We start from the raw sequence: 17,481 nt of genomic DNA, 5'->3' as shown, positions 1-17,481 counted from the left end.
CATTCAAACCATAGCACAGAGCCCATGGGGTCTTAATACATCAGGTGGGACGCGAGGGGTAAAGGATAGGACAGGAGGGGCTAGGCCCGGACTCTGAGGGTGAGCAGTGCCGGTTCACATTCCGAGACTGCCGGTCATTTCAGCTGTCAGGGCCTCACGCTTCTCATCTGTAAAACAGAATGCAGTCGATCCGACCAGACCACTCTGCTTCACTCTGCCTTTCAATGGCTCTCTCTAGCTCTTAGAAGCAAGTTCAACCTCTTTTTCTTAGCACATTCGGGTCCCAGTTTTCCTTTCCAGCCTCCTGGCCTCTTACTGCCTTGGTCAGGGCAAACTGCTTCTTGGTGTCCAAACTTCCTATGTTCCCTTTATCCTCCAGGTCTTTTTTGAGATGGAGTCTCACTTTGTCACCCAGTCTGGAGTGCAATGGCCCAGTCTCAGATCACTGCAACCTCCGCCTCACAGGTTCAAGCAATTCTCTCTCCTCGGCCTCCCGAGTAGCTGGGACTCCAGGTGTATGCCACCACACCCGGCTAACTCTTTTTTTTTTTTTTTTTTTTGTAATTTCAGTAGAAATGGGGGTTTCACTATGTTGGCCAGGCTGGTCTCAAACTCTCGACCTTGTGATTCACCCACCTCAGGCTTCCAAAGTGCTGGGATTATAGGCTTGAGCCACCGTGCCTGGCCTACCCTCCAGGTCTTTGCACACATAGTGTCCTCAGAGCTTTCCTGTGTGGGAGAGAATGGAGCAGCATTTGAGCCCAGACCCTGGGAATTGCCATGCTCATCATGGTGAGAGCATGCCCAAGGGGTCTGTGTGCCCCACAGAGGAGCATGCCCCACTGTGTGCACTGAAGCAGAAATGAGCTGAGAACATTCCAGGGCGGCAGCTCTGGCATGGACTGGATTCGGGCCTGTTCCTGCTCACCTCAAGGTGGGCAAAAGCAGCTGTCCTCTTCCTCACTGTTTATTCTGGCCACCTGCTCAGGTAGGCGGGAGAAGTCCAGGTGGGCGCAGTGACAGATAGCCAGGGGGTGTTGATTTCCATTGTGTGTGGACCAGGGAGAGCACCTCATTCCTCCGGTCTAAGCATTAAGAAGCCCAGAGTGGGTGTTGTCAGGAAAGCCAGCCCAGACCTTAGCATTCCAGAACTTTAAGTGAGGGCTGCGAACTCCAATGCCTATAGTGGCTGGGGAGCTTTCACAGTGAATAACACAGCAGCCATGGCCTTCTTGGCCTGCCGCTTTCTCAGGTTAGAGAGACGTGAATTCACAGAGACAATATTGTGTTGGAAGTTCAACATCAGTGCAAATGCTGTGAGGTATGGCAAGGGGATTTGCTGCTTCAGTATTGGAGAGATGGGATGGGCAGGTGGGGACCCTGCCCTTCTCCCGTTAAAGAGGCTGCTGCCGCCACCCACCAGAGCCTATTTTTCTGTGGGAATGAGAGCACTCCAAGGTGCACATGCTGTCGGACCCCATCCTATCCCCCATACCTTACCTTTCATTGTGCTCTGGAAACTTCAGCCACCTGTATCTTTACCGCTGCATCTTTGTGCTCTTTCTAGAGTATGGGAATGCTGTTCTGCGGGGGGCGGCTAGCGCCGTGCTGTGAAATTGACACTCTCCAAGAGCAGCCTGAGCCCCAGGCTGACAGGGGTTAATGTAGGAGCCTTCAGACTCCCTCCCCTCACCCCAGGGTGGAGTGAATCTAAGGCTCGGGCTTTGCACCTGGTCCCCAGAGGGATTTGGCTCCAGTTCCCCAAGGTGGCGGCTGGCTCAGAGGCACCGTTGTGCTGGCTGCCTGCCTCCTCTCCGCCCTCTCCCAGCCATCTGCAGATCCTAAGGAAACCAGTTTGCCTTTGTCCCAGTGTCAGCTGCCGGTGTAACCTAAACCAAGACACCTGATTTTCAAGAGGAGCTAAGTCTGCTTTTTATATAAAACCCCTTTGACCAGGTGCGGTGGCTCATGCCTGTAATCCCAGCACTTTGGGAGGCCGAGGCGGGTGGATCACAAGGTCAAGAGATCGAGACCAGCCTGGTCAACATGGTGAAACCCCGTCTCTACTAAAAATACAAAACATTAGCTGGGCATGGTGGCGCGTGCCTGTAATCCCAGCTACTCAGGAGGCTTAGGCAGGAGAATTGCCTGAACCCAGGAGGAGGAGGTTGCAGTGAGCCAAGATCTCGCCATTGCACTCCAGCCTGGGTAACAAGAACAAAAACTCCGTCTCCAAAAAAAAAAAAACAAAACAACCCTTCATTTTTCAGCGCTGTCCTCGAATGTCAACTGTTTTTGTTTTGAGACAGAGTCTCACTTTGTTACCCAGGCTGGAGTGCAGTGATGTGATCACAGCTTATTGCAGCCTCGAACTCCTGGGCTCAGGTGATTCTCCCACCTCAGCCTCCTGAGTAGCTGTGACTACAGGTGCGTGCCACCATAACCGGTGAATATTTTGTTTTGTTTCTGTAGAGACAGGGTTTTACCATGTTGCCCAGGCTGGTCTCAAACTCCTGGACTCAAGTGATCTGTCTGCCTTGGCCTCCCAGACTGCTGAGGGTTACAGGTGAAAGCCACCATGCCTGGCCTGTCAATTGTTAAAAACAAGAACAAACAATGTGAGCCACACATCCGTGGGGCAAATTAGGCCCATGGCCAAAGGTATACAGGGCTGAGTGCACCTGAGCTTGGCCGGACACTCTGAACTCTTGGGCACTGTGGCTGCGGCCTTCCCCAAGGGTATACTTTTCAATGACTTGGCTATCTTCCTTCTCTGCACCGAAATGCATCCCATTGTCACTCTCCCTCCCTTCCTTTCTCTTTTTCTTCTTTTTAAGAGATGGGATCTTGCCATGTTGACCAGGCTGGTCTTGAACTCCTAGCCTCAAACAATCCTCCCATCTCAGCCTCCCAAAGTGCTGGAATTATAGGTGTGAGCCACTACGCTCAGCCTCTTCCTCCCTTTCTTTCTTCTTTCCTCTTCTCTTCCCTCTCCTTCCTTCTCCCTCCCTCCCTTCCTTCTTTTTCCTCCTTCTAATTTTCTTGGGCAGGCCTCTCCTGCTGGGCATTTACTACCTGCTTCTTCTTCCAATAAACAGCCCACAGCACTCAGCAAAGGTTTTACTAGCTACTAGAGGATTACACCTCCAGGAAACCGATTTACTGCTGGTAACCTTTGTCCAACTGTTTCAGAAATGGTTCCTTTAAGAGCTATCTCAAACTCCTATTTCTCAGATAAATAGTATCCCGTGGTGTTGATGCCTGGCCTGGTTCTCCAGAGTCCCCACTCTCTGTGGGGGATTCCGCATCTTTTGGGTCATGCCACAGAGGCCCCACAATGTGGGTTGAGTTGAGGAAAACAAGAACGAGGGAGGTTTCAGGACAGCAGCATGGATGTCTCAGGGCCTTGAGCCCTGACCCACAGGGCCCCCAAGGCTGCTGCAATCTCTGAGGGCCCCTCCTACCCCGGCAGCTCAGTGAGGATGGTGTGAAGGGGGATAAGCCTTAAGCCCAACCCTGGGCTTTTTCTCCCAGCCAACTCACCCACCACCTTCTTGTCTGCTTAGCGTGGCTTTTGGTCCTACGTACTTCCAGCTGCAGGCTGCTGGTAGCGACTAACTCTTCTGCGGAATGATGGAGTCTTGGCTGGGTGTAGTGGCTCACACCTATAATCCCAGCACTTTGGGAGGCTGAGGCTGGCAGATCGCTTGAACTCAGAAGTTCTAGACCAGTCTGGGCAACATGGTGAGGCCCCATCTCTAAAAAAAATACACAAAAAAACGAGCAAGTGTGGGGCATGCCTGTAGTCACAGCTACTTGGGAGGCTGAGGCGGGAGGACTGCTTGGGCCTGGGTGGTCCTGGCTGCAGCAGTGAGCTGTGATTGCATCACTGCACTCCCAACTGGGTGACAAAGCCTTAAAAAATAAAGGAGGCCAGAGTCTTGAAAATGTTGTTGTTTGGAGTGGAAAAAAGGTTTGCGTGATAAAGGAATTCCGTAAAAATGGTTTCTTTCTAAGCTGTGAGTCAAAGGAAAGTGGCCTACCAGAGCCTGTAATCGAATGTGCACTGTATCCTCCCAAAAGCAACACACTTGGGGACGCTGCTGCAGGCCCCAGGGCTAGGCCCAGCAGACCTCGGTGAGCAATGGCACAGGTCCCTGACCCCAGCCCCCTGCTGACCAAACTGCTTTCCAGAGTCCGAGCTGATTCTCTGTCCTAGAGAGCCACGAGGCACTTAGCCCCTCCCCAGGGTTGGGTCAATTGGGGTGTAGGAAGGAAGACTGAGGATCCCAAAGGAGTCTGGGGGTGGGGGGGAAGGAGGAGGAGGAGAGACGGTTCCAGCCTGGTGGCTGAGGGGAGGTGGGGGTGGGGGAGGCGTCCAGGCTTCTCCGATCTGTGATTAGTGCAATTTGTTTCCCCAGGGGGTCATTTGTGGTAGGAAACACAGCCTAGAAATTAAACTAACTATAGCCAGCCCCCAGTGCCGGGAGACAGCAATAGGACCTGACTGGGGGGTGGCAGTTTCTGTTCAGGTTGGGATGACAGGCACCGGCTCAGATACTTTCAGGGGCAGGAGGGAGATGGCTTGAGCTTCCCAGACCTGGACTGGGTGAAGCGGCAGAGACACAGGTTTGAGATCTGGGGAGGGGGCCTGTTTCCTCACACTGAGCCTCTCTGAGTCTTTACTCTCTCACTCCAGGAGCCACTGTCCCTGTACTCAGCCCTCCTCTGCCTCTTCCTGCAGCTGCTGGTCCTGCTCCCACCGTGTCCCGAGACCTACAAAGGCCCGCCAGCTCTGGCTTCTGTGTTCAAAACTAACTCTCCTTCCTCTCCGGGGAAATGGCCATGCCCTATAGGCAGCTCTTGGAAGACAAGCACCGCTGAAATCTAACAAGAACTGAAGTTGTTATGACGGATGTAACTGCAATTTGAAAGGACTCCCTTCCATTTCTTTTTATTTTTCCTTTTTGTTTTCTTCTTTTTGTTCTTTTTTTTAGTATCTCTGGGACTCCCTTCAATTTCTTAGCTGAAAGGGTCCTTGGCAATCTTCTCATGTGCTTTTGGAGATTTAGTTGAAGGCCAAATAAATCTAAAATGCTACCCAAAGCAGATCAAAACGCTACACATAGAGCATATCAAAATGCACTGTGGCTCTCCTTAAGAGGGTGCCGCCTGCCCTTTCAGCTGACTTTCGAATCCCTAACGGGGCTTTTTGGGAACAATGGTTGTGAACAATTGATTATACCTTCATTTTAAAAGGAAACTTCTGTCAAAGTAAGGGAAGGGACTTATCTAAGGTCACACAGCCAGACAGTGGCAAAGCTGGGACTTGTGCCCAGCCCCCCTGACTGCTGGCACATCACTCCTGTGTCTGCCCCCAAATACCTGGGTTTTCTCTCTCTCCGCCCAGCGTAGTCCCCACCAGCTCTGCCAGCCTGGTAATGTAAGGAACAGTCATCCTGTCTCATAGTGCCCTAGTGCCTTTTGGTCCCTTGGGAATGGGCAGGGGAATTCCATGTCCTGCTTCATGCTGGAAGTCACCTCCCTTCTACCACTGTTAACTAAAAAAATAAATAAATAAATAAAAATAATAATTAAAAAAAATTGTGACCCAGTTGCTGCTGAGAACAAATGCAAAGGAAAAGGCAGAGACATGCTGCAGCTCTTGCTTGTTGTATGTTTCCATTTTTAATTAAATAAGTCAAGTAGGCCATCAGAAGAGGGGTTCACATTCTATTCTGCGAAGCAGGCCCTGACTGCTGGCGGCTGCCAGCTCTCTGAAGGGCAGCCCCAGCACTTCCAGGAGACGGCAGATTGTCTGTGGCCACGGCAAGGACATCTGGGACAACAGTGACAGCAGTGGGGCTGGGGGCAATGTGGAGCAGTGCCAGAGGCTGAGCAGAATGGGCTATACACACACACACACACACACACACACGTGGGCGCATATGTACATACTGTGGCTATGTATGCCATGAAGTTGTGTCATACCATGCAGACATGAAAACAGGACACAGGGCGGAGGTGTTGGCAAAAGGACAGTGTGCAGGACCCAGGCAGAAGCAGGGGGAGCCAGGCAAACGTGGACCAGAAAATACAGCTGAGATGGAGAATTCAGGGGGTGCCCAGTTCAAGCCAATGGCAGAGGAAGCAGACCATGTGGGTCATTTCATTTCCCCAGCGAAGTACCTGACCTAGATACCTGAGCTAGGCCCATGAGGAGGGCACCATGTCTGTAGCCTTGGAAACATGTACAAATTTGTCCCCCATACAGTTATGGGATGCCAAAGGACACGAGACCAAAGGATCTTGAAGCTCCTGAGACGTGAAGTTGCCAATTCTGCTTTGTGCTTTTGAGGTACAGAGCAACTTCCACTATCTCTGAAACTGCAGCAAGTTGAGAGGTGATGTGGCTGCATTCAGGAAGCCCGGGACCCTCCCTTCCATCTGGCTGTGCCTTGTCCTAGAAGCTTCACAAGCAAACCCAATAACTCAGGAGCCCTGGATTCCAGCAGGTGGTCCTTCTATCAGCTTGTACAGATCAGTAAGACCCAGTTGGCTTGGGCAGGTGTCTGCTCCCACCACGCCCCCATTCTCTCTCCTTGCCTCAGGAATCAGCCCTTTGAGATCTGGTTTTGCTTTCAGACTTTGGGAATGGGGGTGAGAGGGGATTGCCTTGAGGACACACCCATCCAGTCTTCGGCTCCTGTCCTAGCAAGGGACAAGCCCAACAGTTAATTGGTCTCCCCATGTTACCCAGGCTGGTCTCCAACTCCTGGGCTCGAGCAATCCTCACCTTGGCCTCCCCAAATGCTAAGATTACAGGTGTGAACCACTGCACCGGGCCCCTACGGTCAATTAAAACAGGCCCTAGTATAGGAGAGGATGACTCAGGGCTACGGGACTCTAGGGTCAGGATCAGACCTTTGGATGCTTCTATCTCCTCTACCACCCAGGCCAAGAATCAATCTTCTGGGAAGGACCTCCGTCTGGAGCTCCTTCCATTGCCAGATAGATGGCAGAGACAGATGTCATGTGATGCCTGGTGCCCTCTGTTCTGTGGGGTTTGGTCAGCAGCTGCCCCGATATGCCAGCCTCCGGCAGCAGCTCCCAGGCTGAGGGTGCTAGCCAACAGGAAGCAAACTTGTCATTTACCGTCTCTTTTTTGCTTGTTTAGTTATTTTCAAGTGCACATATTGAAGAGGGACAAAAGCCTAAGTTTGATTTATGTTTCTCAGCTTTTGGAAAATAACTCGGTGAGCAGCTGGGGTGTATGTGACAGAGATGGGTTTCTGTGCACATCTGCGCTTCTCTTGCCCTCTCTATGGGGATCTGGGAGTCCTGCCCTCCACTAACTACTCCCAAGCACCCTCCAGGGCCCTCGTCCATTCCCCAATTTATGAACAGGTCCTGAGGGGAAGATGGCAAGAGACAGAGTGGGGACAGCCTGCGAGCATTGGACACTGCCCTATCTCACCAAGGCCTGGAAGGTTCTGAGCCATTGCTATAGGCTGGGCTGCAGAACTCATCAACAAGAAGGAACATGAGTGACACTCATTGCTGAATGGTCCTCTGTGCTGGGGAGGCTGCCGGCTGGTGGAGAGAGGCCTCAGCTGCTCCCTCTGTCTCCAGGCAGGTGGGTACTTCGCAGGGGAAGGCTTCTGGCAGAGCAGCTGGAACAGAAGAGAAACCAGGGCTGGCCTCACTGAAAAAGGAGGCCCGGCCCCCAGCGGTTCCACCTTCTCCATCCCAGCTCCAAGCTGAAAACCGTGTCCACGTGGATGACTCCAACCACAACCACAGCGTGTCAAGCCAATAGTCACACCACAGTCCTTCCCCAAACCCCGAGGGTTCCCAGAGCATCACTGAGCCCCAAGGGATATGTTTCTAGGAAACACCCACCACTTAAGTTGTGACTTACTCACCCAGGCAGAGATAATAAAGCAGAAAGGGCCCTGATGTGGCATCTCAGATCAACATGAGAGAAACCAAGGGATCTCCGATCTTTTTTTTTTTTTTTTTTGAGATGGAGTCTTGTTCTGTTGCCCAGGCTGAAGTGCAGTGGCACAATCTCAGCTCACTGCAACCTCCGTCTCTGAGGTTCAAGTGATTCTCCTGCCTCAGCCTCCTGAGTAGCTGGGACTGCAGGCGCACGCTGCCATAACTGGCTAATTTTTTTTTGTATTTTAGTAGAGATGGGGATTCGCTGTGTGGCTCAGGCTGGTCTCAAACTCCTGAGCTGAGGCAATCTGCCCTCTGTGAACCACGGCATTGGGCCATGATCTTAGATCTTAAACAATGTCCAGGGGCCACTGTGGTGCTGAAGCTCGGGCTTGTTCTCCTCTTGTGTTCTGAATCGTCTTCTGGTGTCCTTGCGTGAATGGAGTGTGTGAATGATTTCTATTATTATTTTGTCTTTCTTGATTTGGGTATAGCTTTGAGTCCCTGCAGATAAAAAGGTATCTTCTGTCTCTTCTTTTCACAAAATAAATAAATAAGTCAACTTGCAGTGTGCACGTTGTCAATGTCCTGAGAAGTCCCATAGGCCCATTCTTGGTGCCATCGTCAGAGAGCAGCGTGGGAGGCTTTGGCCCAGAGTAAGAAGGAGGGATAAAGTCTGCTGTCCACACTAGCAGGGCCCCAAGGAAGAGCCTCAGATGGAGGTGGCTGCCCCTCCCCAGTCCCAGCACCCCCCACCTCCATGCCGGGAACAGAGGAAGGAGCAGGCAGGAGGCTGGGGAAGAACGGCCAGCACTTCTGGGCCTGCCAGAAACATCCTGGCCCCACGGTCACGTTTTCAGAGCTGGTGTTCCTTTGAACTCTAAATGAGAAGCATATCTCTGCACAGCTTACTCTTGGATTCTAAAACCAAGAGTATTGGGATGTTCAGGCAAAACAGCAAAAGAAAAGAAAAAAAAAAAAAACCCAAGAGTGGAGACCTCCTTGAATGACTGGAGTCCACAGTGACAGAGACCCAGCAGCTCTAACGAGCTGATTATAGCGAATCCCATGGGATGGATACCAGCCTCTCCTTCTCAAATGGTGGCTTCCTGCCAGGACACACTCTTCCCTCCCCCACAGCAATGCTGGACTCAGATCCTATGCTTCCCCAGTGTCCGTATTACTCAACCCGAAATGTAGCCCTCTGGGTTTACAATGGGCATAATCTGACATAGAAGTTGTCCAGGAAACCAGAAACAGAGCTGGGCAGCCTTCAGCAAACCCCTGCAGCCCCTGCAAGCTCCGGATACTGAGTTCTGCTCCCGGGTTTGCAGTGGAAGTGGGGATGGGCTTCTACTCTGGGTACACTTGCTGCTTGGTCCTGAGCCCCTGCCCACCCAGGAAACATATTAGAGCGTGGGAGGGATTTTCAAATCCAGCTTCTTCTCAGGGAGAGGCGAGGGCTGTGAATCTCCGCTGCTTCTGGACATGAGGCAAGAACACTGTTGGCTTTGAGATTCATCCCACATGGGGTTCAAACAGAAAAGCCCGTAGGGCACTGTGGCCTGCCATGTGCCCACCTCTCCTCGATCCTCCTGGGAAGGCTCCTCCTCCTGTCCTCTCCCTCTGCCAGGAGCCAAGTGCTCCCTGCTGGTTTTCCCCAGCCTCCCTCAGGCTCTCAGGCCTCCACTGCTTGGGAGAGGCAAAACAAAAGCAAAACATCAAACAAGAAAGACACCAAGTCATAAATAACTTAAAAACCCCAAATGAAACACCCAGCACATCCTGCGTTGAGCAATACTCGTCCCAGAGCCCTAAGGAGGAATTCCAGGCACTGGCTGTAACCATGGGGACCAGCTGGCGACCTCTGTCCACGAGGGAGGAGGCGGGCTTCTCAGGGGAGGGGTGCATCCTGGCGGGACTTCTCCCCCAAGGGCACTCTGTACTTCCCTCTTGGCCCTGCCCCACATGAGGCCTGGCTGGAAATGGAAGGCCCGGTGAGCTGCCTTTTGCCTCCAGGGACCACAGCTGCTTCTGCCTGCCAGGCCTGAGGCAGCCTTCAAATACGGACACGTTCGGGAGCCAGCCAAGCTGGAAGGGGCCTTTGGCTGCACCATTTCAAAACATCCTGCCTGCCAGCCTCGAGGATGTGGATGGGTCAGAGGAGGTAGCCACGAGAATCTAAGGCGGGCAGGGGCTTTGAACGCTGCAGTTCTGAATCCACCGTTCAGTACCAAACCTAGCTGGGAACCGTGTCACAACATGGTCCTTTAACGTGTTTCCTTCCCCTGCCCTGCCTTCCAAATAATCCTACAAATGCAATCACAGGCTCCTCTGAGGCGTGTGATACAGAAAAACCCTGTGAGCATAAGCAGCAAGGAAGCTTGTCTGCATAGATGTGTGTGCATTGTGCCTTTATGATGCCTGTCCGCGTGTGGTATACACGCATGTGTGTCTATACGCATGTGTGTGCTTTGCAGCTCTATACGGGGACCTGATTCATCAGTAGCCAGCACAGCCACCCCATTCATGAAAATGCTGACTCGCTCTGTACTGGTTGGTAAACAGCCACTGTCACCTCAAATGAGCTTCAAATGCCACCTTTGACACCCTGGGCTGTCCCAGCCCCTCTTCCAAGGATCCACCCAGATTTCAGACTTCACCATCCAGACAAGAAACAGTTAACATCAAATAAAGCAGGAGGTCTGACTATCACTGGTCAGAGCCTTGCTCCTTCTGGTTATTAAATATTTAGACTCTGACCTGCAGGGTCTCCAGGCACGAATGTGTTTCTGTGTGTGTGAGATTGAAGCTTGCCAACAGGCCCGGGCCTGCCTGAGCCTGTTCAGGAGGCTGCAGCCCCTTGGATCTGGGTGAGATGGCCCTCAAGGGGTCGGGGCACTGTCATGTTCTCCACGATTAACCCTGGGGCCGCCGCTGCGGTGGAAGCGCTGGCTGGGGGCCCTACTGCTATAGGAGACGCCGCCCGCTCACCACGCTGCGCACCCGCCCTCTGCGAGGGCTGCGGCAGAAAGGCGGGGCAGGCCTTTCACCAGGAGGGGCACACCGGGCCCCGGGCCCCCCTACGTGACCCAGAAGGTGCCCCGCTCCTCCAGCAGGCTGAGCGAGCGGTTGGTGAGGGCGGCGGCGTCATCCGCCAGTTTGTAGCCGAAGAGGCGCATGGCGGTGCCGCAGGCAGCCTGCACCACCTGGGCCAGCTTGAAGGGCATGCTGAAGCGCCACTTCTCGAACTGCTCCGAGGAGTTCTTCTGGGTGGAGTAGATGCCGCTGCCGTCGTGGGCCGCCTGCGTGTTCTTCTGGATCCAGTCCTCCACCTGCGGGGTCAGGGGGATGCCGGCGAAGTGGTACATCTCGCGGGCCTTCTGCAGCGGCCTGCGCGCCACGTCCTCGTAGCGCACCAGCATGTAGCGGCCCCGCAGCCAGGCGGGCTGCCGCAGCCCCAGCTCGGCGGACAGGCGGATGCTCTCGCAGTTGCCCCGCAGCCGCTGCACCTCCTCCTCCCTCAGCTGGTCCTGGCCCTCGTCGTCCAGCCACTTCTTCCAGGTCTTGTACTTGCCGGCGAAGGCCACCATGCGCGAGGCCAGCACGGCGCGGGGGTCGCGCACAAGCTGGATGACGCGCAGGTCCAGGCGGGGGTCCTCGGCCAGCGGCTGCAGGAACTCCAGCTGCCTCATGCGCACGGCCTTGAGGGCCATGTGGTCCTTGCGGCGGCAGGCCTCGGCGGCCAGCGTCACGTTGAGGGGGCCGCAGCGGCGGTTCTTGCAGTGGTACTTCTCGAAGACCTTCTTGACGAAGGGCGTGCAGACGGGGTCCTCGCACAGGGAGCGGCTGGAGCCGCGGCGGAACATGAACTGGGTCAGGTGGTCCTCGGGCAGCGGCGTGATGAAGGGCTCCAGCACGTACAGGTCGCACAGGAAGAGCTGCTTGAGCACGTCGCGGTACACCAGAGCCGAGCCCGCGGCGTTGGCGCCCCCCGGCTCGAAGGACACCGTGCGCTCGATGTGCCACAGCGGCTCGAAGAGGTAGAAGATGTTGCCCTGCTGGTTGAAGAACTCGCCCACGAACGAGGAGCCGGTGCGCGTGGTGGCCATGAGCAGCACGTGGCGCCGGGGCCCCTCCGCGGCCGGTCTGGGCGGCTCCTCCTGCTCTTCTCCCTCCTCCTCTTCCTCCCCAGCGGCCTTCGCTGCTGGCTCCACGCCCAGCTGCAGGCTGAGGTTGTGGAGACGGCTCTTTAGCTGGGAGAAGGCTGAATCTAGCTCGCTCAGGGACAAGAGAGACGCGTTCTCAGCCAAGACCAGGGCTGGGTCCGTGCTGTTGGCATCTGCCAGGGCTTGGGGGATCTGCTTCAGCCTGTCTGAGACCCTGTGAGGACAAAAGAAGACCAGGGTCAGTGGCTGACTGGGGACCCCGCCTCCTGGGCAACCCTAAGCAGTCCTCCAAGTAGATCACCAAAGCCTGTCTCTGTTGGGTTTCCTCAAAAGCAGAGTTTGAGGCAAGGATTTGTGTTTCAGTCGTTTATTTGGGACATGATGGCAGGAAGAACTGGGTGGGGACGTGAGACAGGGGAGGAAAGGTGTCCGTGTAAGGATGTGCTGCTAGGAGCAGGTGTGGGCATTGGATGCTCAGTCTGATGACCTGGGGGACATTTACTCCCTGGCGCTTCCAGCTTGCCAGTGTGCAGATGGAGAGGAAGCCCTCAGGTGCAGAGCTGTAGGGGCTTGCAGTAGAACCCAACAGGTGTGCGCTGGAACAGTCCTTGCTCAGTGACCCAAATGGGGCATTGACAGTGTCTACTCTACAACCCAATCGCTGATCTACCCCTATCAGTCCCTGATCATCTTAGCTAATGCTTTCTGGCAGGGCTCGTGCCTGGGAGGAGAACAGGCTAAGCAATCTTTCTACATCTAACAGACCCAGGGCACATAGCTGTATGCTGCCAATTCGAAGGGGTAAGGGGGCATTCCCAGAGTAGCCTACTTGAGGGGCATGCCCCTGGAGTTGAGCAGTACACAACCTGGCAGCTGCACATGGCAGGCCTGCCCATCAAGAGTACCTAAGTACTAGGACCTTGCCTTTCCATGGGCGCAATGACATCAAGACTTCTACAGGGGATGTGCTGCTAATGCAAGGCATCACTCTAGGCCAGGAAGTACTTTAATAGTAATAGTCGCAGCCAGCAAATACTGGACACCAACTATGTGCCAGACACTGGGCTAGATGCTTTTACATTTTCTCATTAATCTTCACAACAACGCTGGTCCCATCATTAGCCACATTTTACAGAAGAGGAAACGAAGACTCAGATATGGGAAGTATCTTGCCTAATCTTTCACAGTTGCAGAGAGCCACCACGAGGCACTCCAACCGAGGCTATCTGAGTCCAGAGCCCAAGCCTCACCCCTGTACAGTCATGAGGACATGTGCAGGACCCACTGCCTGGGACACAGGAGGGGCCTGGGGATGGCTTGTTGAAGGAAGGCATTTGCAGGTCCACAGAGAGCCCTGCAGGTACCTCTCTGTCCCCACCCACTCCACCTTGAAAGGAAGATGAAGACTTGGGCTTGCAACTCTCACCTTGATATGATTTTATTTTCCTTTTCAATGAAGACAAAAACTATCACCACGAAAATCAAGAAAAGGGCATATTTGCTCCTCATCTTCAGGCTGTGCACAAAGTCCCGACAATCCTGGGGCAAAGTCAGTCCTTTCTCCATGGGGAAAGACGGGGCCATGGGGGCACCTCAGGCTGGCCTTGGACACTCAGCTCAGGGGCATCACTCAGGACCTGGCTTGTCGTCTTCAGGTGGGGGACACCCTCGTCCTGCGGAGAGATAGGTGGTAAGAACACCCTTGTCTGTACACGAGGAACGCAGAGGACGTTTCTCCACCAGACTTTTGAGGATCTCGGCCCTGGTTAGCAGCCAGGACCCCAGATCCACTCTCCAGACAGGCTGTGCCCGAGAGAGACTGAAGGTCTCTTTCATAGGTCACTTAAAATGCTAATGAATCATTAGGTTCATCCATCCCACCTCCATCAGCTTCTCCCTTGACCTCACACAGCAAAGGCATGTGTATGGAAAAGAATAGCCTTTGTAGCATAAATGTTTATGATGGCAAAAAGAGTGCAAACACCTGAATGAAAATGGTGGAACATCCAGGTAATGGATTTTTGTGGCTACAAAGAATAATGAGGTGGATGTACAAATGTGAATGATGTGGAATATATATGAGAACACACACACACACACACACACACACACACACACACACACACACACGGTGTAGACCCTGTTCTTATGCAGGACTGGACTTCCCAACCTCAGCACTGTTGACATTTTCGACCATGTAAGTGGGGATTGTCCTGTGCATTGTATCTTTGGCCTCTACCCAGTAATCGCCAATTTGGGTTGTTTGTCTTTGAGACAGGGTCTCACTGTGTTGCCCAGGCTGGAGTGCAGTGGCACGATCATAGTTTACTGCAGCCTCAACCTCCCAGGCTCAATGGATTCTTCCACCTCAGCCTCCTGAGTCAGCACAAGTGCACGCCACCACACCCAGCTAACTTACAATTTTCTGTAGAGATGGGGTCTCATCATGTTGCCCAGCCTGGTCTTGAACTCCTGAGTTCAAGCAATCCACCTGCCTCGGTTTCCCAAAATGTTGGGATTATAGGCACGAGCTACTGCACCTGGCCCCCACTGATCATCTGTAACAATCAAAATATCTCCGGGCATTGTTAGGTGTCTCCTGGGGTGGGAAGGTGGGGATGCCAAATCATCCCAGGTGGAGAACCTCCAATGTAGCAAGATCCCGTTTGGAAAAAAAAAATGCCAGGAAAAAAATATAGATGTGGGATACAAATGGACTCTGGCTGCAGGAAAACACAAGGACTGGTAACAATGGCTGCCTCTAGAAGGGGGACGGGTAGGTGGAGAGAGAAGGTGGACTGAGTCTTATGTTTGCTATGTAACACTGTGCATCAGTACACATTTTACCATGTGCATGTGTAAACTGTAAAAAATTAACTTAAGAAAAATAACGTTGGCCGGGTGTGGTGGTTCATGCCTGTAATCCCAGCACTTTGGGAGGCCAAGGTGGGCAGGTCACCTGAGGTCGAGAGTTTGAGACCAGCCTGACCAACATGGAGAAACCCCGTCTTTACTAAAAATACAAAATTAGCTGGGCGTGATGTCAGGGGCCTGTAATCCCCGATACTCAGGAGGCTGAGGCAGGAGACTCACTTAAACCGGGAGGCAAAGGTTGCAGTGAGCCAAGATTGCGCCATTGCACTCCAGCCTGGGCAACAAGAGCAAAACTCTGTCAAAAAAAAAAGAAAAAGAAAAAGAAAGAAAGAAAGGGAGAAAGAGAGAGAGAGAGAGAGAGAATGAAAAGAAAAAAAATATCATAGTGCATGAATTCTACCTAAATCCTTAATGTGGCCTCAGCCTTCGGGTCTCCACTTTCTAGGCAGCCTCCCCCAGGCTATGTTAGGGCTCCCTACAGCCCCACCACTGTACAAAGATGATCATGAGCACCTGGGACTTTGTCATAAAGCCATAAAGCAACAATTGTTCAACCCTGAACATCCCTTCAGCGGGGACAGGGAGTTTGTCTGAGCCTCTGATTATCTCTCAATTCTGGGCCAGGCAAGAGATACACAGTTGCTGAACAGCAGATGGATAAAGGAAAAACTGACCCTCAACTGAAATAGTACGTATTATTATTATTATTTAGAAACAGGGTCTTGCTCTGTTGCCCAGGCTGGCCTCAAACTCCTAGGCTCAAGCAATCCTCCTTTCTCAGCCTCTGGAGTAGCTGGGACTGCAGGTGTGCCACTGCACTTGGCTAAAAAGTTGTTTATGGCTGGAGCGAACACAGCATTGCCCCTGGAGCCTGAATCACCGTTTCTTTCATTCATCCTCACCACCAGCGGCAGCATCCACACACACCCTGTTCTGCACCAGGACCCCATATTCCTGCACAGCCCCCACTTCTGAAAGTCCATCTATTTTCTCCAGAAGGTCATGCACAGGGGACAACCTGCTCCAGCTTGGGGTTTGGAAACATCTTACTGTGACCTTGTACAGGGCACCCAGGGCCACCCTTGCTCACTGCTACTGCCTGTCCCTCTTTCTGGAAAAGATGCATTTTTTTCCCCAAGGGAAGGGGCTGATGTTGATGTAGGGGAGTGGGAGGGCAGGAAGGAGGCTCTGGGGGCTGCATTTCCATCATTTAATAAAGTGGCTTCAGGGACAGCCAGAAAAGTGTGTCCTCTGGGGAAAGCAGTGAGGTCAGGGTTCCAAATGTGGGTGAGCAGGTGGGCACTCTGGCAGCTGGGGTGGGGCCCACAGGTTCACGTGGGGCAGAGGGAGGTGCGGGGGCCTCCTAGTGTGAGTAGTTAGAGAAAGGCACAGAAAGGAGAGTCTATCCCCACGCCACCGTTTTTTGTTTTTTTGTTTTTTTTTTTTTTTGAGACGGAGTCTCACTCTGCAACCCAGGCTGGAGTGCAATGGTGCAATCTCAGCTCACTGAAACCTCTGTCTCCGGGGTTCAAGCGATTCTCGTGCCTCAGCCTCCTGAGTAGTTGGGATTACAGGCATGTGCCACCACTCCCAGCTAATTTTTGTATTTTTTTGGTAGAGATGGGGTGTCACCATGTTGGCCAAATTGGTCTCAAACTCCTGACCTCAGGTGATCTGCTTGCCTCAGCCTCCCAAAGTGCTGGAATTACAGGCGTGAGCCACCATGCCTGGCCTAGGAGAGTCTACTCCTAACTGGAATACTCCTGCCTCTTTCTAATCCTCCTGGGCCTTTTCTCATGAACTTATTCACTGAATATTTTCTGAGCACTTACTGTGTGCTGGCCTCTGGCCTAGGCACTGGGAATATGGTGGTGAACAAGCAGGCATGGCCTGTGCCCTCACGGGGCTTGCACTCTGGTTGGGAGTGCCAACCAATGGCATAGGCAGCTGAAGTTTCCTGAGTACATATTTCTCTGGGCCAGGTAAGCACTTGCACTCCTCATCAAAACCTCAGCAAAGCCCTGTGAGACAGCAGCTAGCCCATTTAACAGGTGAGGAAACTGAGGTTGAGACAGGTTAAATAACTGACCTAAGGTTCCTCCAGCAGAAGCCTCTAGCCACCCCTCCTAGGTCCAGGTCATTTGAGCCTCTTGGTGCGTCCCGGGGACCCCCAACCTAGCATCTATGATAGGGCTCTCTGGCTGTCTCCCTTCCCGGAATGCAAGCTCCCCGAAGTTGGGACCTGCATCTAGAATGGCACTTTTGGCACAGACAAGCTGTGTAGAGTGGCCAGTGGGGCCATGTCCTCCATGCACCCTGTTTAGCCCACGGTGGCGGGTGAGGCCACCTGCCCCACTGAGAGGGTGAGAACCAGCACTGAGTTTTCAGAGTACAGGGTGTTGACTTTCTGCCCTCTCTGCTCTCAGGTAGTCTGGGCTGATGATGTGAGGGAGGCAGAAGGAGCTGGGGCCGGAACTCCTGAGCTCTAGTTCGTCCT

At 53.2% G+C, this 17,481-nt stretch overlaps 1 protein-coding gene across 3 annotated transcripts in view; it reads right to left on the bottom strand.

Annotated features, from left to right (window-relative positions):
- Positions 1-11,024: 11,024 nt before the first annotated feature.
- The window catches only part of CHST3 (carbohydrate sulfotransferase 3), a 45,610-nt gene continuing 39,153 nt past the window's right edge, over positions 11,025-17,481 (bottom strand). For all 3 annotated transcript variants that reach the window (XM_039478482.2, XM_074382362.1, XM_003928622.4), the window contains exons 2-3: positions 13,537-13,783; positions 11,025-12,324 (exon numbers count right to left, since the gene is read on the bottom strand). In XM_039478482.2, the coding sequence (XP_039334416.1) occupies positions 11,025-12,324; positions 13,537-13,694 (1,458 nt within the window). In that variant the 5' untranslated portion in view covers positions 13,695-13,783. The remainder of the gene's footprint in view (positions 12,325-13,536; positions 13,784-17,481) is intronic.

This window comes from Saimiri boliviensis, chromosome 12 (assembly GCF_048565385.1).
Source record: "Saimiri boliviensis isolate mSaiBol1 chromosome 12, mSaiBol1.pri, whole genome shotgun sequence".
In the NCBI taxonomy this organism is placed as follows: Eukaryota; Metazoa; Chordata; class Mammalia; order Primates; family Cebidae; genus Saimiri; species Saimiri boliviensis.
The sequence above is the reverse complement of the archived record's forward strand: the minus strand, read 5'-3'. Positions and strand labels throughout refer to the sequence as shown.